The sequence below is a fragment of the Anas acuta genome, chromosome 1 (genome assembly GCF_963932015.1).
Source record: "Anas acuta chromosome 1, bAnaAcu1.1, whole genome shotgun sequence".
NCBI classification, from domain to species: Eukaryota; Metazoa; Chordata; class Aves; order Anseriformes; family Anatidae; genus Anas; species Anas acuta.
This window is the reverse complement of record NC_088979.1, coordinates 202869811-202891845: the sequence shown is the minus strand read 5'-3', so window position 1 is coordinate 202891845 and position 22035 is coordinate 202869811. Positions and strand designations below refer to the sequence as shown.

At 42.4% G+C, this 22035-nt stretch overlaps 1 protein-coding gene across 4 annotated transcripts in view; it reads right to left on the bottom strand.

The window, feature by feature from the left end:
- The window catches only part of EXOC4 (exocyst complex component 4), a 365076-nt gene that overhangs the window by 216612 nt on the left and 126429 nt on the right, over positions 1–22035 (bottom strand). For 2 of the 4 annotated variants that reach the window (XM_068670114.1, XM_068670115.1), the window contains exon 10: positions 13730–13870. The exons of the other annotated variants lie outside the window; for them this stretch is intronic. In XM_068670114.1, coding sequence (XP_068526215.1) covers positions 13730–13870 — 141 coding nt within the window. The remainder of the gene's footprint in view (positions 1–13729; positions 13871–22035) is intronic. 4 annotated transcript variants of the gene reach the window in all.

Here is a 22035-nt window from a genome sequence, read left to right as displayed (position 1 = left end):
TTTATAAACAGTATTTATTTGGCTAAAATACCTGATCAGTGCAGCACTTTGCAACATGAGTGTTTGCGAAGTGCTTTAGTTCTTCAGATAAAAGGCGCTACAGAGCTATTAGTATCATTTGGAGAACTGGTTTCCACGAATGTGTCAAAATCATTTGTCCCCAGCGAGGTCTAATTTCATGGCAAGTCAGCCTTATTTTGAAATCTTTATTCTTGACTCACCCAAGTACACAAAGCACATGTGGAAAAAAAAAAAAAAAAAAAAAACAAGTTAGGTGGGGAGCAAGTCTCTAAAGTACTGGGAAATCTTTGTAATATCTTTGTAGCAGAAAAGCTGGTGCCATTAACTGCCTTTGTACGACCTGATGACAAACAGACCAGCAGTTTACCAGAAGGATGCACCGCACAGTTGCACAAACAATTTCCTCTCCTCGGTGTACGATCACCTGCCTGGTCTTTGTTTCCCCCCGGTACTTACGGCCGCGTTCATTCTGCAAAGAAGCTTCCAGCAGATTGGGTTTCTTCCACCAGCAGCTCAGTGTTTCGTTTCACCTCTTAAAGAGTTAACAAATCTTCACCAAATAATATCTCTGCAGGTGTCAACTCCTTGGAAGCAGATAGGTCCAAAGGGCAGACACATCGTTATAATGAGAGAAAGATTAAGAGGGGGAGAGAAAAGGAGCCAGCATGAGGCACAAGAAGTGCTTTGATGAATGATCTAGCCCAGCATTAATGAGATCTGGTAATTTTACATTTCCAGAAAGCTATGGTCGTTAGGACGGTGAGGATCATCGTTTTATTCATCGGGAACAGAGAAAAGTTTAGGACAAAAACGGGCTCATCAAGAAATCCGTCTCCTCCTTTGAGTTAAGCCAGCTGTGATTTGCAACATTTCCCATCCCCTCCAGTACCCGGCATTTGTTTAGTCTGCCTTGTCAAAACACGCTAGCTGCTGTCACTACTGCCCTCAGCACACCAATAGCTAATAAATGTCCAAACAGATCCTGCCTCCTTTAAAACAAATAAAAATGTCATCACCTTCCCTGGCTGGAGAATTGTCTCTCTCTCTCTCTCAGTGCTTGGAGCTCATCTCTTTCCAAATTCAAGCCCATTTCAAGGCACAAGGGGTGAGATCTCAACCCCAATTTTCCTCTCTCTCAAATCTTGGTGCAAGTCCATTTTCAACTCTGTATCTTAGTCCCGTCTAAACCACAGCAAAACCACAGAGGTAGATGTCACACACTAAGGACCAAGTCGTACAAACCCACATAAATATGAATTTAAAAGGGTTGTGCAAGTTCTGACAACGCTTTTGCTACTTTTCAGAAGCAAAAACAGGATCTATGGTTATAAAGAATTGCTATAGTCATTTCCAAACCACCTGAAGCACTTTTAAGTTGTTAAAAGAAAAAAAAAAAAAAGGCAAATGGACCAAACCTGCACGAATTCAGTAGCAACCAAAGAGCTTCACAAAAGCCTTTTCCCCTTCTGTGGCTGAGAAAACCGCCCAGCCTTCGTGCCAAAACCTAGTGACCTGATCGGCTGAAGTTGGGAAAACTTAAAGGGTAGAAATGGATTTCAACACAAAGGAGCTAAGATTGAAATGTGGTTCCCCAAACTGCGTCCCCATGAATGCCACCATGTCCCAGGGCATACAAGAGCCCTAGGACATCTTTGGGGCATCCTCTGAGTGTCTGCTCCTAGTGAAAGGTCCCACGGGTGTGTTCCTGAATTCCCTTTTATGCCTAATCACAGCGAAAAATCACTTTCTTTTCCCCCAGCCACAGCAGTATTTAAGAAACTACTTTGATCATTTCGTAAGCCAGAATATTCCATTTCCAGCTTTTTTTCCCCCTCCATTTGTTAACTTTCCATTCAAGAAAGCACGGAGCTGACGCTCTGCATGCTGGAGTAGCTCCTGCCGTATGCCACCTTCACACGTCTTCCCAGAGTGACGCTACAACACGCTCTTAGGCTCAATTAAATCCCAAGTCATCACACACACAAAAACCCCGCACCAAACCTCGATGCTTCTTCCTGCCCTCACTCGCTGCAAACGTAAGATCCGTTTGCAACAATCCACCTTTTTCTGAATTTACATCACCTTGAACAACTCGGGGTGTTTTGATTGACACAAAGCTTTCCGAGACGGCTTTGCTTCCTCACTGGTACCGTTCCCACTCATAAATATTTATAAACAGTTCTCAGTTTTGTGTGTTTTGTGTTGTGTTTTTTTTTTTGAAATGAATTCCGAATATTCATACCTATCTTGGTTGACGTCTCCTCATCTTTATAAATAACCAATTTTTGCTTAACATGTTTGCTTTCCATAGCACGTGGAAAGTGGTGCTCAGCACAGAGCAGCACGGAACAGGAGTCCCCATCGCCAGGCATCGACTCTACCACGGAGCTGCTCTGCCCGCAGGTCCTACATTTCCACACTGTGCAGCCAAAAACCAAACAACACCTTAAAAATGTTAAAATAAAAATACAGTATTACCAGGAATTGAGTCAGTTAATTCATTTCTTTTCCTTCCTTATCATGTTTGAAAATTCAAAAATTACCATTTTTCATTTTGGCACAGCTACTGTTCCAAAACCACCACCCCCCACCGAAAAAATCTGATTATCTCAGAAGCATTAAGTCAGTCTGGTTTCCATCTCTTGCTGACTGGCACAGCTCCATCCCTCATTTCACACTTCGCAATTTGGCCCTTTCAAAAATTTAGCCAGATTTCAGGAGCCTGCAACATCTGATCACCTGTTCTGGTGCACCCTTCCTTTTCTCTGCGTTTTTCTTCCACCCTTAAGATTTTTTTTCTCTCTCTGACATCTGTTCCACCATCTTCCTTTAAAAAGCTTAAACCGTATCACTTGCTATGATGATTTACTAAATATAAACCCCATTCTCGTTGATATTTTACTATTTTCACCCAAAGCCTCCATCTTCTCCCAACAGTGGGAGTATTTGCAGACTGTATTTGAAAAACATCTAATGTACACTTGAACACATTTAAAGCCTCTTGCTTTATCTCCAGGCTGCTCTGCATCATTTTATTCTCTTGACTTCATCCCATAACCTTTCCTCTCTCCGCTTTTAAACAAACCCGTGCCTTACCGCAGACTGCTTTCACAACAACCATCTCACACCTTTTCCTTCCTTTACCTTCCCATTAGAAGAAACACATGGCCTATAAAAAGGTCAAACATTAATTCAAGCTCAATTTCTTCCAGTCCCATCCTCCCCCTGCTCTTTTTTATTTATTTATTTATTTTCTTTGTTTTCATCTAACTACTCTGCCATGCTTTAAAACCACGAGTGCCTGGCCTCCTATAAAGGAGTTGCACGAACCTGCCAGCAGCCTCCGACCGATGCCGGCTGTGACTAACCCAAACGACCCAAAATTCAGAACAAACCTCCACCACAGGGGAATTTCTTATGAGATCAGAGTACCCAGCAATCACGGTGACCCAGCTGCTGAAGGGGTCACTCCTCAGTCCCACCTCAGTGAACAGCCACCACTTAGAGCAGTTCTCCTCCAGCACGCTGGACTTCCTAATCCGATGCCTTCAAACCGCTTCCTCCACTGAAGTGGTGCCAGCTTCCCTCAGCTCAGGTTTCTCTGCTCCAGCCCGTATCATCACCTGCCGCTTCCAAAGAAAAAGCACCAGCTGTTCTTCGTCCCTCCCACAAACAGCTTAATCCTTCCTGGCAGAAGAACAAGCTGGTCGCAAAGCTGGTCATTAACAGGTTTCAGCTGGAAATTAGAGAACAGCTTCTGCCCGTCAGGAGCAGCGAGGACAAACATCCTGACTGGCTCTGGGGTAGAGTTTGATAAGTTTACCTAAAAAAGCCAAAGATTTTGCTGCCTTACAACCATGCAGGAGCTGGATTCGGTGGTGCAGGCAGCCCTCCAAATCGTGCAATTTTAATTAGAAGTATCCATCTCTAAGAAAGAAGCAGGTTAACAATGTTTTATATAATGTTTTATATTCCACTCCGCCATGCAATTATAGTTCAGTCCCTGAAATGCACAGAAGTTTGTTTTCATTTTATAACGGTAAATATTTTGGCACAAGAATGCCACCCACTTTGCCAGATGTTTCATCAAATGTTATTAGTAGTTAGGTTTTTAATATTATGTATAAATATTTGGCGTGCTCTCCATGTAGTTCCCCCTGAGCTTTTCCCCACAATGCAGTCTTTCTAAAAATATTTCTAATAATTATAAGTGCTTCTTGCTAAATTTTCCAGTTCGGGTTTTGTAGAATTCAAGACTGATTATGTGACTATTTTTACGGCTGATGTGTGATTTCAACAATGTTAATGCATGTTAATATTGAAAAAAGAGCTAGATATATTTCTAGCTCTTTTCTAATACAACACAATTTAACCTTAAAAAAATATATTTAAAAAAAAAAGCTCGCACAACCAGTTGTAACGTTCAAGAAATTGTAAAAATAAATGGTTATTTAATTGGTAGCCAGGAAAAAAAATAAATGTGGATTTATAGAGGAAATAATAAAAAGCACAAGTTAGGCCATTCAGCAGATTATATACTTGGAAACCATGAATCTCCAGGTCAATTTAAGGCCTCAATCACGTCTTGCACCATCCTGTTGTCAGTTAATTTTGCTATCTCTGCCAGTGGACAATACTGAGACCACAAGAAAATGACAGCCAAACTCATTCTTTATATTATTTCCCCGGGACTGTGAGTGAAGAAGTGCTAAACACACACTGTTACATTCACATCTTGGCCAGACAAAAGAAAAATGAACTGAAAGAGTTTGTCCTTTCCCTTTTCACTATTCGAAGCAGAGTTCCACTATTCAAACCATCCAGCGTTGCCTGCCAACTGGTTCAAAAAAATATCTAAAAACGGGAAAACTGCAGCATAAAGCAAATAAATCCAATAAACCAAGTTCACAAACACCTTTCCACCCACCCTCCATCCCCCCAGCCAGCTGGAACCCATTGATGCTCAGCCAGTAAGAGGTGCCTACAAAAGGATGCTCTGCCAGATAAGCCCACTTCTCTTTAGGGCTCTTTGAAAGGGATGTCTATGTGAGTATGTGTTATTATTTACTTTATAACATGTCAAAAAAAAAAAAAAAAGAACAAACGACATCAGAAAACTATAGGGGAAAGGAAATGAGATACCAAGAAAAAAAATCCCCCCAAACCTACAATCAGAGCCAGCTGTAGGCCAATTAAACTCAACAGTTTACAGATGTTCACAGGAGAATACTCATTCACAATTTAACTAAATTGATCCACTTTCTTAAAAACTCTTGGGACTTGGTACACAAAGCTTACTTTTCTTTAGGGCTCTCCAACTAAAGTTTACAGCCCCCTTTTGCTCTAATCTATGCCAGGAAACACTCCCTGGAAAAGAGGAGATCAAACTCTGAGCTTAACTCCTTCCCCACTGGCACCTCTGCGAGCTCCTCTCCCTCTGCTTCACAGCAGAGAGTTTGGAGAAGTTCAGCCAAAACACCAGAAATCATTTCTCTGTCGTTCACGTCGCTCACAACCATCCCTTCTCCCAGCAGAACAACGCACCCCACTAATGACTCTTTCTATTATTGAATTTAATTAGGGAGGGAGTTGGTTAGGCCACTGGAGGCCAACAAGCAAGAAAAAAAAAGAAAGAAAAAGAAAAAAAAAAGATGACTCAAGGAATTAAGGTTAAAAACCCCTATTAAGGGGCGTAACAATAACTGCACTAAGCTCCTTTTATTTTGGACTCCTTACGCAGTTAGGTGAGTATGACAACGGAGGTGCATCATGACTTGCACTACCCAAACCACCCCATATAAACACTGCTGTTCTTTTCTGTCCTGCTTGAACTGCTCATCTCACGCAGGATTATCTCAGTTTAACCCAGCACCTGAGCTTCACTTTCTTCCCCTCCCTCTTAAGATTCTCATGGAAATATTACAAGTGAGACCGAGGCTCTTTCACATATCCGAGATGGAACATTATTGATAAATATTACACTACAGAGCGTTTTTCCATGACTTCTATGTATTAACTGATCAGTCTTTGCTGATGGCTTGGGATACGTGAGCGGTTTCTCTCTGAGGACAGTCAGCCAAGGTGGACGTGAAAGGTCAGCAACTGCCAGCCCCATGTGTACTGCAGCAAACAGCATCAGGACTTAAATACCAAAGCAGCCGATGTTCAACTTGCTTTAAACTGTACTGTCTAATGAGGAATGACTGCTCAAAGCTGATGCCCCTTAAAACTGAGAATATTCCCCAACACAACACACAGACTGAAGAAATCCCAGGAGGACCTAGGCCAGACATTGACCCTAGTAGCACAGAATCACAGAATATTCTGAGTTGGAAGGGACCCACAAGGATCCAACTCCTGGCTCCACACAGGAGCACCCAAAAACCAAACCTTGTGTCTGAGGGCGGTGTCCAAACACTCCTTCAACTCCAGCAGGCTCGGGGCCGTGACCACGTCCCTGGGCAGCCTGTCCCAGTGCCCGACCATCTCTGGGTGCAGACCCTTTCCCTAACCCCCAGCCTGACCCTCCCCTGTCCCAGCTCCATGCCATTCCCTCGGGTCCTGGTGGTGTCCCCAGAGAGCAGAGCTCAGTGCCTGCCCCTCTGCTCCCCTCATGAGGGAGCTGCAGGCCGCCGTGAGGCCTCCCCTCGGCCTGCTCTGCTTTGGGCTGAACACACCCAGGGACCTCACCCATTCCTCACACGTCTTCCCCTCCAGACCCTTTACCGCCTTTGTAGCCCTCCTTTGAACACTGTCTAATAGTTTTATGTCCTTCTTACACTGTGGCAACCAAAACCACACACAGTGCCTGAGGTGAGGCCACACCAGCATGGAGCAGAGCAGGACAATCCCTCCCCTCACTCAGCAAGCCAGGCTGGAGGAACCCGCAGGACCATATTAAATAAGTTACCCATACTCACATTTACCCAGCTAGCAAAACACAAAACGTAGTTTTAATGCACTCTGTATCTCACCAGAGCTACAGCTAATTAACCTCAGTACCACACTGTGCAACTTCACACAACTTTTCTCTTGCCCGTACCCCATGATAAACTCCGATCTGCTCAAAGCCAAAAAGCAATCTCACAACTGCCTACCAAATACTCCACTGGCACACATCTAGGAGTACCACAGCAGTGCTAAATGTCTCCAGGATGCCCCCATCTTTCAAAGACCACTAGCATGCTGTGCAGCCTCAGCAGCCTCGGGTATATTCATGTTAAGGCTTTGGAAATCAAGATACGATCAAACGAAGTGAGGGCTGGAACACCTCTCCGATGAAGAGGCTGAGAAAGCTGGCTTAGTTTAGTCTTGTAAAGAGACAGCTATGAGAAGACCTTGTGGACTTTCAATATTGAAATGGGGCTTACAGGAAAGACTTTTCACCAAAGCCTACAGCAATAGGACAGGGGGTAATGTTTTCAAATTGAAAGAGGCTACATTCAGACTAGATATTAAACAGATCATTATTTTTTTATATTTTTTTTACCACAAGGGTGGTGAGGCCCCGGCCCAGGCTGCCCAGAGGAGCTGTGGCTGCCCCATCCCTGGCAGTGCCCAAGGCCAGGCTGGATGGGGCTGGGGGCAGCCTGGGCTGGTGGGAGGTGTCCCTGCCACTGGCATAGGGTCAGAACTAAATCATCTTTAAGGTCCCTTCGAACCCAAACCATTCTGCAATTCTATGTTATCCATTTCTCAAGAAGTAAAACTTCATTTTTACATAGGCTAGTGGGAAATCATGTTTCTAATGCAGGGAAAAAGAAGCATGTATGAAGGAATCAAATCAGACCTGAGAAAATTAGAGTTACACTGCTTTCAAACATATTGAACACTTTTACTTCTTACTTTGAGTACAGCAGAGAATCTTCAACGTAAGAAAAATCAAGGCCAAAGTCAATAATGAAGATGCTGTGTAATAACTAAATGCTATTTCTACCTCCAGTTCCAAACATCTTTTAAGGTTCAGCACTCAGAAGAAGCCTTTATTTCCTTTGTCCCTTAAGCTCTTTCCATACTCCACACTGCACTATCCATAAATCTCCGTATGTTCCATTTGCCACGACATTTGCCAGGAGGCACCCTCAAATATATGTTATTTGCAACTCCGTGTCTCATCCCTGGGCAGTGGCTTCTGCTAATCAGAGTACGGAACAGCCAAGTTTTACCTATTTTTCCCTCACTGTTTCCTCAGCACAGTTGCTGACGTACAACTTTTTTTTTTTCCCCCATGAATTGCATTTGTGCAATTCATGTGCACCTTGTGCTTCTTTCAGATTTGCCTGATATCAACCACATCAGCGGGAGGGACAGACAGAACGATCATAAAGGACTCATTTCCTTTATGATAGGACTCATTTCCTAGAAAATCAAGCTAAAACCATAATATAGCTGCTATCAACTGAATTTTAAATCTACATTCATCTTTTGGTAAGATAGTATTCATTCCACTCATTTCTAAAAAGACAGGGTTATTTTTCCCAAATCTAGAGGATATTGAAGAAATTATCATTGATATACTGGAGATCAAATACCTGAAAGCATAACCATGATGAAGATATCAATTTCTACCTTCCATCAGTTATCTCTCATGTAGCAGAAAACCATCAGTTCGGCAATGCTCTGAGAGGGATGTGCGTTTCAGAAAGAGCATACAGTAAACTATGTATTGATGAAACACGAGAGCATTTGAGAATACAAAATATGAAAATGGGAAGAACCTGAATTTTCGTTCCCTCAAGTCCCATTATATGAGAGCATTCCTCTGGTTCCTGGCATGACAGATTCAAGTCACATCACTGAATACTTTTCTGGATATCCACACTCTACAGAGATGTGGATTACTTGGGAAAAAAATGTCAAGGAGAAAAGGAAACAAATCACAAAATCACGCATACACTAATCTGCGTTGCTGTGGGAACAGTTTCCCTTTAATAACCACCACTTCTTAATTTCATAAATATTGAAGATGTGCAAAATTCAGCACCAATATAGCACAGACTGAAAGCAGTAAAAATTTCCTCATACTATGTGATGTAAAACTTCATTAAACTTCCACAGCTTCAGAGTATGTAGTTAAGTATATTTTCTGTCTTCTTTTCAGATGCACTGTAAGAGTATGCACTACTATACTACATGGAAAACATACACACTAAAAAAATGAATTTGTTTTGCTTACCTCCTCCCAAATCCTTAGAGATTTGATATTCATGTAAGATGCATAAGTCACCCATAAAATCTCAACAGACCTTCCCCAACCCCTTTATGGCAACAGGACGCTCCTGTCATTTGATGCCTACTGATGACTAAGGCCCATACATATGATAAACACCCATGGAAAATATCTCAAAGTTACATCATCTTGTCAGTAGGATGAGGCTCTCAGAGGCTTCAAGTTGTAAATCATTATTCATGAACTGAAGCTCACAATGCACAAGTGAGACATGTTAAAGGAGCTTAGATGTACCATAAAATGTCGCAACAAATAAACTTAATGGGAAAACAAGAAGATCTCACGTGAGATGGAGTGACCACAGCTCTGCACCTGCACCATGAAGGCTCCAGAGAGGTTCTGAGCATGCTACAATCGCTTTGCTTAAGTTTCCTTTCCATTGTATCTTGGGTGAATCTCCTCTGTTCCCAAGATGACATGAAGGACGCATTTACAAGGCTCTCATATGAAGCTGAAGACTCCAGTCAACTGGGTTGCATGAAGTCCATGTAGGTTTGAAGTTTAATTGAAAATGGCAGAAACTTTCTGGTTATCAATTAGCCTTAACACCTATAGCAAGAGTGTCTTCATTGCTGTGATACACGCTTGAAATTCTATAGTGAGTTTAAATATCTGAATATGAGTATTTTAGAGGTGTCAGATTGCAAAAGTCCCTTTAGGACTAATATGGAGAAAAAGGAGTGTAGGCTGGAGGGGATTTTTTGTCCCTCCAAGCTGTTGAAATTACTTGCTGTAAACATGAAAAATTACGAAAAAAAAAAAAAGACTTCTAAATCATTTCCATGTTAGTACTCACAGGCCTTGATCCCACAAATAATTAGGCATACAGACATGTGATTAGTCAAAATGACTTCCATACATTTGGTGGCATTTACATTTTTACAGTATGTGGACATATGGCAATATTAAGAGATTAAAATCTGTCAATATTTTCAATACAAGCTTGTCTCTGAGAAAAGGAGGACGAAAAAAACTTGGAGTTTTGATTGCCACATACAGCTCATATTGAAAACTAAAAAAGTCATTAGCTCTTATGAGACCCAATTCCATTTTATTCAGCCTTGGTCTACTGTCATCCACTTTAGGCCAATGTAAGGGCACTTTTAAGCTCCAAAACAATGTGGTCAGAGTTTTCTAACTATGCCAATTTAATGGGATAACCTTTTTTTTTAGCCTGTGTGACTTCAATACCCAAACAGAATGATCGCCGTATGTCGAACATCTATTTTCTATTGTCGTTAAAAATGCAGACGGTAAAAGAAAGCTCAGAGTATAAGTCACACTGTGCAGAGAAAAGACCAACTAGATGATTGCTTCTGAGCAAAAAGCAGTCGCAGCAACTGCATAATACATAACGCAGCCTCCTCTTTAGAAATAGGCTGCAGAAGTAGAAGGAGAAAGCTCCTTTGGACGTCAGAAGAATTAGCTCCACACACGTATGGAAATTCCATTTAGGATAAGAATCAGTGACAGGAAACAGCCAGGAGGGACTATTTGTACTGAAATACAAGCCATTAACTTGAGCCAAGCTAACAGCAAATGACTACACCGGCAACTGCTGGCTGCAGATAATTAGTTTAGAACCTATTTTAACATGAATATTTTATCGTGCAGCACAAAACTCGTTATGGAGAAGAATTAGAGAGCCAGGACGTCTGGAAGCACTGGAGAGGTGATCTGTCAGGTCCCTGTAAAGAGCCTTCCAGGAGAAAGAAAGTTTAGTGATTCAGCGAGACTGGATTTCATTAAAGCTACAACAATCCATTAAGACCGTATCTGGTCGCAAGCTCAGGAGTGCAGGTAACTGTATTTTAATGACTTAACTATGTGCCGCTGTACATACACACACAGCAGCTTTTACAGAATCACCTCAGCTGGTATTTTCCTCGGAGACGCGGTGTTCATTTTATTCGTGAGCAGCTAGAACATCCAGTAAATTCTTCCTGGGAAATTTAACAACTTGCCCTGTCCCCGCAGCAGAACTACACGTCCTGGTACGCCAAAGCTGGGCTGGTACATTAAAACCTGTCCTCTACACACCGTGAGGATACCGACTTCTGCACTGAAAAGGTGGCTCTGATGTCTATTTGCCAGGCTGGTTGGAAAGAGAATGCAAAGTTCAATTCATGGCACTTCTCTTTTTTTTTTTTTTTTTTTTTCTCCATCAGGCAGGAAATTAAATATAGATCCTAAAGACCTTGAGAAGCCTTAGCTGTAAAGCCTGCCTTTATTTGTCAAAAACACTGTATCTTGAGTCTGTAGGGCTTCTAGCTGGAACTGAACTAAAAAGCTGGGGCTTTAAAATAGATTAAGGGGAAACAAAGTAAATGCCCATGTTTGAAAATTTCCATTTTACAAGCAGTTACTTGGAAAAAAGGCCCCTGCAAAATAATCGTGTAGGCATAGCAAATGCGAATCTCTTCTGATTTGTCTTGAAGTTGTTACCTATCACATCTGCTTAAACTACCTTTATCGTTTAGAGCCTGAACACTATCAAATACACATTAAAAGCCGACTTATCTAGACAACTATCTGCCACACGCAGTTAGCATCTGTGGCGTGATTTAAACACCAGCCACAAGCACTCCTGGAAAGCAGAGGCCAGGACGTCAGATCTCCGATGCTTCTTCCCTGGGGTTATAAAACACTGCACATCTCTCTCTCGTTGCAATCCAGATGCCAGAACAAAACCTAAGTATAATAGAGTGACAAAACTACAGATTATTACAAAATCACGTACGATATTATTTTTAAAAAAAACAGTTTTAAAAATGATGTATGGGATATATTACAAATCCATGCAGTAAGTCAGGAGCCAGCTCACATCCCACTGCTCAGCTTCTTGTACCAGTGCAACACCTGCAACACTCTGTTGTAACAGCACCAGCACAGATAGCCTTTGTTAGCCAAAACATATAGTCTGGCAGAAACAGGCCTGTATTTCATCTCTGCTTGTTCCAAGACTTTCCACATCCAGCTTCCTTTGGGTGTGCAAGGATAAGGACTTGGATGGGCTCTTCTACTCAAGGTATCCTGCCTATCCCTACTCTAAACTTGCTTCCACACTGAAAAACCCAGTTGGACAAGAAACAAAATAGGTCTGATAAAAGAACTGGGATCCCCAACAATTGGGGTTTGGTGCTACTGATCTCAGTAACAGATGACAGAAATGCATCTCAACCATATTTACCCACAACAGCTACTCACAGCCATGCTTAGCTCCCTACTACTCCACGTATGGATGAGGTGTACTTCATTGAACAAAAATACAGTTTCTCACAGCTTCTGCATTTAAAGCTGACTCACAAAATAAGTATCCTTCACTGAGAAAAGACATGAAATAAAGACAAAGGGTAACAAAAGAAGCACCACGGGAGACCGTGGGTGATCCCTAGAAGAGCTTACAGCATACTCAACAGGTCTCTGTAGTTCTCTGAGCACCTACCTCTTTTGCTGGATCTGGACTGGGGTGGTCTTGCACCCACAGGCTCTTATTTCAGAGCCCAAAAACTCACTGTCTCTATAAGGGAGACAGAAAGAAGATGGCATCACGCCACAGCAGGAGTATAAAGAAGTTCTAGCAAGATTCCCTTAATTCAGTCACATCAAACTCCTATTATAAGGGCAGATACCAGCTCCTGGTTTACACCTACCCTGCTGTATTTAACTTGCTCTTGCCTACAGGAGACCTCAGTTGCATGGGCCAAGGAAAGCTTCCATCCAGAATTCCCTACAAAAATGTCAACCAAAGCTTTATGGTTATCACAGCTGTCCCTGCGATAACTTTTTAAAGCCGTGCTCCCTACCATTCAGAGCCTTGGAGCATCATCCAAAACAACTGCACAATTATTTTAAAAGAAGCCAATGACATTCTCTCTGTCTACAAGAGAGTGGAAAAGTAGATACGGCAAGAGGTTTTGAGCAGCTTTAGGTACTTTTTCATTAGGGCAACATGTTACTTAACCCAGACGTGCAGGTAAAACCACAACTAACTTTGGAAAGGATCTAGACATGTAGTCAAAACACCCGTGATGAACCTGGAAGAATTTTCACAAAGCTGGGCAGCACCACTCTCACCCATCACCAGGCTGCTAACATCTGGAAAATTTCAGAAGACAGCCCCGAAAGCACAGAATGGCTATGGCATGCCCGTGTTATCACAGCATGAGAAAAGCAATCTTCGGAAAGCAGCAGGAAAGAAAGCAGTACACTGGTACCACAATAAAAAAGAGAGGGCATTTCTCCAGGTCTTGCTACCTCGGGTGGAGCTGTAAGCACTATAAAACACTTCACTGAAGAAAAGCGGGCCAAAACTGTGTCCTCTGAGACTGGCTTTTTAAGATTGTGGGGTCACACTAGCCACAGCTACATGCTCCTTACAGCACTCGACAGGCTGTATAGATTTGACCACACAGCGAGAAAGGCTCCATGCCTAGAAGGCATCCACCCTGCAGCGCTGCAGAAGGGCGTTTCATTTACCTGCTGATGGTGGGATGCCAAAACTGTTCAAAGGATGCGATGAACCAGCACCAGCCTTGTTTATTTGCTTGTTAACACCTGGGAGGCACATAATGGCACAGGGATGTTCCAAAACAACTGTCCCTTTCCTGAGGACCCTGCCTATAAGAATTAGGACATCAAGGAGATGGATCAAGTCCAGTAAAACATATTCTGGTGTATACTTACCCCATCACCTAGCTACTGAGCTAAACAGTCCTACAATTAACCGTGATGTAACTACATGTCTTTAAATGACCCAAAGCAGTAACACAACTGCTTGAAAACAAGATTTTTTAAAGGTTATTGTATCTATTTGTGAGTGTGTGTACATACACACACACACGTATATAAATATTAAAGAACCTGGCCTTATCTGGCCTTAAGAATAAAACTGCTGGATGTATTTTTGTTGCTTTTTCATCATTCAGAACTATAAATGTTACTCGTTACACCATTATTTCTGCACCACGAAGCCACATTTAAACCAGTTAGCAGCATTATTTTAAAGACATCCAAACTCCTTTAATTCCATCTACTCACAGAAGCCGAATCAAAACAAAAATTATTCTGTCTTTTTGGAGACAAGAAAGCGTATGGAGCCCACCTTGCCCCCACTAATGAGGTGTTGGAAACACTTGTTCCTGTATTACTGACATGCTCATTAAAATCCATTTGTTTATTTTCTTCTTCTTCATCTTCTTCTTCTGGTAATTACTGTAACAACAGTAAGTCACATAAACCTTCAGTCTTTACCACTGCCATCTTATTTCACTGCCGTACTCATTTTGCTTTATCTCTTGGGCAAATTCAGCGCTTGCAAATCAGCTTGACTACAGGTGGTGGAAACCCAGCAAGAGTCACCATATGGAGAGCCATATGCTTTGGCACGGCATCAGCATGTGACAGAATCCTGGGAGAAGCCCGCAGAAGAACCGAGGGACGCCGCATTGCTTCTTTCTCTGACTGACCTCAAGGATTTCAATTTGAATCCCGTGCCACAGAAGGCACTCGAAACACCACGTAAGGCACCGAGTACAGTGGAGCCAGTTTTCATTCTTTCACTTAACGTGAGTTGGGCACATAGTGATGGAGCCAAATCCCGAAGAGTTTTCATGTGTTGTTAACAGTAAGTACCTGGCTGGTTCCTCTGCAACAATACCATGCAAATACCAGCTCCTAGACCTCTGAACAGCCACTAGAAGGTCACCACAACTTATAAAATGGGTCCAAGCATTGCAAGCTCCCACCTCATCCTCCTGTATCAGCTAACAGAAGAATATGACTACGGGTAAGATTTGGCACGGTGCTTGTACAAAGATCGTGCACAAAGATCTGTGCCGAACTGTAATACAACACATTGAAACTCAAAATAGGAGCTAAACTTGCTTGCTTGGGCTTAACGCATCAATGGTTTTCATGCATCTCACTTTAATCTCAAATAGGCATTTAACAGGAAGCTTTTTCACAGCTAAAAAACTTTCAGACAAAGCTCAGCTTCAGATCCCCTTGCTTTTATCACTGGTACAAGGCAGAATAAGAAAGCACAGAATGAAGCACAAGATTTATCCCCCTAATAACCTAAATCTGATCTCCGTGTTCTTTCATACCACCGCTAAACGCAGAGATAACTAAAACATACTCCTCCAGAAAAATAAACTGGGAAGATAACAGAGCTTTTTTTTTTTTTTTTTTAAAGACTTCAACCCAGCGGATCAATATCCTGTTGCTTAAGAAAAGGAATGTAAAAAAGATGGTGCTTTAATTTCCATTTCAAGAACTGGGTCAACATCACCTACCATTCAGCAACAGCTAAAGTGCTTTTTAATTTTGTCCTCGTGCCAAAGCATTCAGGGAACAACAACCAAAAGGACAAAGCCAAAGTTCAAAGATTCAAGACACAAAGCAGAGCTGAAGCTCTTGTACAGATGGGACACCGAGCAGTAACCTCATTTAATTTGTTGCAGGGAGATGTATTCAGAAATTCCTGTTAATGGCAAAGAAAGAAAAAAAAAAAAAGAGAGAGAGAAACAGGCACTCAAAAATCAAGATGTTGGAATAAGGGAATTTAGGGAAATGGCTGTCACACAAAGGGGTAATGAGCGTCTGGTGGAAATCTCTAAGATAGGTCATTGCACCAAAAAGCATTTTGCAAGAAATCCATTTATGCACATGTTGAAAGGATTACAGACTGGGGAGGAAAAAAAAAAAAAAGAAAAGAGAGAGGAAGAAAACACGAAGAGGCTGTTTTTTTTTTTTCAGGTCACTCTAGATTTAAGAGATTGTCACCGGTCCTGAAATGGTTGGTAACATCCTGTATTGTTACCTGGACACAGACATGAGTTTGTACTCAACTTTTCTCCATATTTGGGGCAAGGGAATAGAAGTGAGGAAGAAATGTGTATCACAGCCGCTGGATTTTCCTGCATGGCTATATATAAAATAGCTCCTAGATTACCGATGGGTAGTACCATTTGATTCTTTCAAGACAGCGATATCAGAAATAGGTCACAGTATCAGTAAATCCTTTGGGAAAGGTTTCAAAGGGAATTCAAGAAATTGTGTGTTCAGGCAGGGGAGTCTGTCCTTTCACATCCCTTCACCATCTGCTGGATCAGGTATGTGCAGGGACCTTCCTCCAGTACTGGAGGCCGTGTGACTGGGTGTCACTGGGCTGTCCTCCTCCTCCTCTGCTACTAACCTGGGGTACAGGTTAATCCTTGCATGGGAAACTCGGATGTTAGTTGAATGGCAAAACACTGGAGCAAGGGAGGAAAGGCTGCTAGCTGCGAGGTGGAACTAAGAGTGAAAACAGTCTCCTTTCAGTTCAATCCTCTTCCACTGCTCAGGCAAAAAGCCTACCAAAAAAAAAGAAAAAATAGGCACAGAAGGCAAAGACCTGTTTGCCTAAGGCAACTTTACAAAGTAAAATGAAACAAAAGCCAGAGAAGCAAAGCATAACTGTCTGTAAGAGCACAGTAATCCAACCCAAAATGAAGGACACCGTACCCAACAACATATAGAAGCAGTGTGACCCATGCAGAGAGCTGGGGGTTTCGACAATTCCTTACGAATTCTGGACCAGACACTTGGATGCTGTGGATCAGCACCTAGCAAGACAGCTAGAAGAGTCAGGCTATGCAATGCAGCCTTTGGTATTGCACATAAATGAAGGAAAAAAACACCTTCTTTCTGCCTTTTCTTTTAATATTCTGTAAAATGGACTTCATATGACAAGACTCACACTAATTAGCAGTGTTTGCAAAATACTTTAAGAGCCCTTCCGTGATGACAGTATTTAATAGAAAGGGGTTTTGTTAACTTCAGGTATTTGTTAACTTGTAAGGCTGTCAACGGTCCAAAGAAAACAGGGACAGTTCGTATGGTATATGGGAACTCAGAGAATAAATGAATTTTAAAAAAGAGATGAAAAAAATTCAATATAACCAGGGGGGATGAAAATACATAACTAAATTGTGCCTGTGTTAAGGAGATTGAACTGTTTGCAGAAAAAGCCTTGGGAATTTTTGGTAATAAACACAACTTCGACTCAGCAATTAAAAAAAAAGTGTTTACAAAAATAAAGCTGTTCTTAAACTTACAATGTTCCTCCAACAGTTTCCTCGGGGAGCAGAGATGTAATTGTGTATAAACAGCTGAAATTACTCTTGTTTGTAAATTGTGTCATTGCTTTTCATTTCCCCTGTGTGGCGGTTCTAGGAAATTTTCAGCAACAACTCGATGATAAATAACACACCCCAAAACCCAACACTTTTGCTACCATATGTGGCTGTAATAAGAAAAAGGTAATAGCTCTTGGTTGTTTTCTTTTCATCTAGAAGTGCGATACAGCTTACAAAAAAGAAGCCTACAGAATGCCACACCTGTATAGCTGAGAAGCCAGAAAACTTGTATGGGGATCAGGGGTTCTATTAAAACCCTAGACAGGTTCCAACACATTATTTATCCGTACAAAACCAACGTTCCTTTGGTTCTCGTGGTTTCCATATGACTACATCTCCATAAAACCTCACTACACAAAAGATGCTGAAAAATGGGACTGCCATACATCTGTCCTTAGGTGATCCCTCTGGGTTTGGACACACTTACACTCACTACTGTGTTTTCCAGACCCTACCACAGCCTTAAAATTGCAGGTCAGCAGCTGAGAAACCCAAAACCTAAGCTGCTTTCAGAACCAGACTTGAACTTTTCCCCTAAAACCTGCCTTTTTATCTGCTGAGCTCCGGGATGAAGTTTACACCTGCAGATGCTGCTGTGGCCATTTGGAAGATACGCTGGAATTATGAAGTCCTTTCAGTTTTGCAAGCAGCTTCTGCAATTTCCCTTCATGGGGGATCTGAAGATCAAATGCTTTCCAACCCAAAACAGACTTCAGAGCATAAAGAAGATCCTGCCATCCCTGCTTACTCCATATTCCATTTAGCCTGCCTCTGTGTTAAGCACTGCACATTTTGAACACGAGGTCTCTTTCCATGACCCCTTTTTGGATTTTCTTCCAGCTGTCCAGCGTTGTAAGCTCTTGTTCATCTGCTTCTTCAGACGGAAGAATTTGGAGGCAGGAGGTGCTGAACGCCGTCAAAGCTCATCCCAGGTAGTACATCATTTGGATGTGATTTTGAATTCATTTCACAAACAGGCCAAAAAAAAGGGGAAAAAAAGCACAGGAGGAAACAAAGGGCTGAGCTTACTTCCAAAGCCTGGTTTATTTGACAATTGACTATGTCAGCGCCGCAAGCAAAACACCAGGGTAAAGAAGCCACCAGGGCATTCTGCTTTAAGGACTTCAATTAAATCCTGGGCTCACTAATGAAGGCTGCGTGCGGGAACAGGTTGTTTCCAATACGTGTATGCTCTTGTACTTGTTGTTTTTGTTAAGAGGGAGCCTGCATTTTTTTTTCTGTTGTTTTTCCATGCTGTATTTTGAGGGGATAGCTAGGAAATCAGCCCAGGGGTCGGGCAGGCTCTTGGGAAGGCTGTGCTGAAACAACAGCGCCCTGGCAGGCCCCTGGTGCCAGGAGCAAGATGTTAACCTTTAACCAGGTCTGGTGACAGCAAAAGGGGATGAAAGCACCTTTTAGCTGCCATCATAACTGGTTAAAGGTTAACTGTAACTCTCCTCGACAGGGCAGATCTGCCCCTGACAAATACTGCACGACAGTCTTTTCTCCTCGCTTTAACAAGGCTTGTATGGGCTGTCATTAATTAGGTCTAATGCCAGTCCTGACTCAATCCTAACACCAAAAGTTGGGCAAAAACCTTTTGAGAAAGCAGTGCGTGCAGCTGAAGGAGGGAGTGAGGAAAATATGTCTTGGAGATTAAATTGTTTGTGTGTCCTTTCCAACTCAACAAGGCCTTGCTCACGTGCATGAGCAAGAAAGAGCCTGGTCAATAGTGCAGAAAATGCATTATTTTAATTATCTTTTGCATCTTAAATGCACACACACGTACGCATATGCGTATATAAATCTAGAATAAATATATTTTCGTAGCGTGGAGAAATTTAGAGGTTTACATAGGCACTGAAACCAGCACCTGCCTAGCTTTGTTCTGTCACTTCTGAGTCCTGCCATGCCACTGGCACTGCTGCTGGTTAACTTGCAATTCCGGCTAATTGCTAATAAATTACCAGACCGCTCCCAGCACTGGACTGGAACCTTTTGTGCTTACAGTTAAACAAATAAAATGTCACTTTGGGAAAAGCAAATTATTCTTGAGAGGACACGTGGTCGGCCCAGAGGTAGGCAAGTGCTTCCTCCAAATTCAACAGGGCACTGACTGACTTGGTGAATAACAGCAGCAGCGATATTTAATGATAATACTTTGTATTTATGCTCGTAATCCACAAAAATAAAACATTTTCAGTTTCAGATTCTATACAAAATTGTGTCTAAAGACATTCACTGGCTATCAAAGGTAAGGAGGGAATATTGGACCTGTATGTGAACAGAGGCACACACAACTTTTGAAATAGAAATACGAGGCCCTGGCTGTGTTTCTGCAAGCACATCCATGGCTGAAGGCATCAGCATTCAGTTCCAGAGCCTGAGTCCTCCCAGCAGTTCTGCACCCATCTGGGTACCACTTGTGCTTCCGAAATCCCATCACCGCTTCTGCCAAAACCTAACAGCCAACCCTTCTGCCGAATTGTGCAAGCACTCGTCTGTCCTCTGAGCCCACCGGAGTAATGACGGGAAGGTCAGATTGAAAACTCAAAAGCCTTACCCTGTACCTTCTGAGCAAGGTGTTTATCATCCTGAAATAAATTCACACATCACTACAGTTTGTACACGCAACTGGACTCTTTGTTCGGTTCAACACTAGCACTAGGTTGGGTGGGAAGTGAGTATGAAGGTAGAAAACACAGAGAAAAGGGAAGAAATAGAGGCAATAACCAAGCAATGCCCAGGTTAATGACGCAGCGAAGATTTATCCCGGGGATAAAACAGGTAATGCTTTGACACATGGTTCTCTGCATTAAACCTCAGATCGCATTCTCTCCCTTTAATGATTTCCCACCTTCCCAATCTTCACAGTCTTAAATACCGATTCTTAAATGCTTTGTCTCGTTAACACTGAGGGCCTAAGCAGTTAATATGAGCAATGCTTCAGCCTAAAGCCAGGCTTCTGTTCAAGTCCTAATACAATGGGCTGAAGAAAAATAGGGACAATGTGCACGTGTTAATGCAATTCAATGGCACGAGGATACAAACGAGCAGAGAAAACAGTTACAAGCCCTTGATTAAGGCCTGCATTAAACTATCAGGCCCCATCAAAAACCCAGCTGATGAGAAGCTATTTGGCCACACACAGAGCAGTGATTTCCATCCACTTTAATAATCAGGGAGTTCGGATTTACTGTTAATGTGACATTGATGAACAGGAATGACGCTAATGTGACATTGATGAACCGGAATGACAGTTCAGGCTTGATTAAAATTAGCCACAGCTCTTCAGCACAGGACAAAACAGAAGGGCTTGACACAGAACTTGCAGCTGAAATACTTCCAAAGCAAAAAGAAAAGAGGGTGAGGCAAAGGATAACGTGGGGGGAAAGTAGCAAAGGTAGCTAACAAAGGATGTTTTCAGATCAAATCCTGGATCCTTCAGTGAGTATCATCATCTCGAACCTTCTTCCCACTGCTCAATTCATCTCTTCTTGATTTGTCTGCGTGCTCCCACAAAAACTAAGGCATATTCCCTATTTAAATCTGCCTTCCCAAAACTCCAGGAAATGCTCCTCACTTGGTCTTGTCTGCCAGCTTTTGCTTCCCCCTCTGCTCCCTACTCTTCTGTCTACACTCCACTGAGAGTCAGCGTGCCACCAGCAAACTGCCATTAACTAGTTCATTAAGTGATGCACTTGATGGTCTCCTACCCATCTGAAGGTCTGTCACCTCAAAACATGTCTCTATTCATGCAAATCCCTTAATTAACAACCGAGTCTGAGTTAGGATTTTAATGCTGATGGCAGAAGGTGGGTACTGAGACATCCTACTTCAAACTCACATTTACAGCTCCTTAATGACTTAGCTTTAGTCCCTCAAGACTAAAAGTCTGGAGCACCTCTGCTGTAAGGAGAGGCTGAGCGAAATTGGACTGTTCAGCCTGGAGAAGAGGAGGCTCCAGGGGATCTTATAAATACCTGAAGGGATGGTGCAAAGACGGAGCCACACTCTTCTCAGTTGTATTCAACGCCAGGACAAGAAGCACTGGGCACAACCTGGAGCCCAGGAGGTTCCCTCTGTGCTGGGTGGGTGCCAGAGCACTGGCACAGGTACCCAGAGGTTGTGGAGTCCCCTCCTTGGAGAGCTTCAGAAGCCACCTGGACCTGCTCTGGGTGTCCCAGAGTTGGGACCAGATGACATCCAGAGGTCCCATCCCACCTTAACCATTCTGTGTGCTTCTGTGGCAAGGCTTTAATTTAATAAAGCTACATTGGTAAGTTCAGCTCCACGCTCTCCACAAACACCAACGCCGTCCACAGCAAAGTTGTGGGAACACTGGAACCACACATCCACAGGATAATAGCCTTGTTAAAGACTCAATGCTAACATCTCAGAACATATAGCATTTACACAGCAGTCAAAAGCAATCTCCCAGATTTCATTTCCAGCTGTGAATTAGTTGAAATGGTCCTAACCTTCTGTAGTTACATTACTTGTTCCTTTTATAAACAAAATATTCTTTCATTCATGATATAATTTCCTAGATTATCCATTATTAAAATTCCCCTCTCAAAAATGAATTTACATCTGAATTATCTC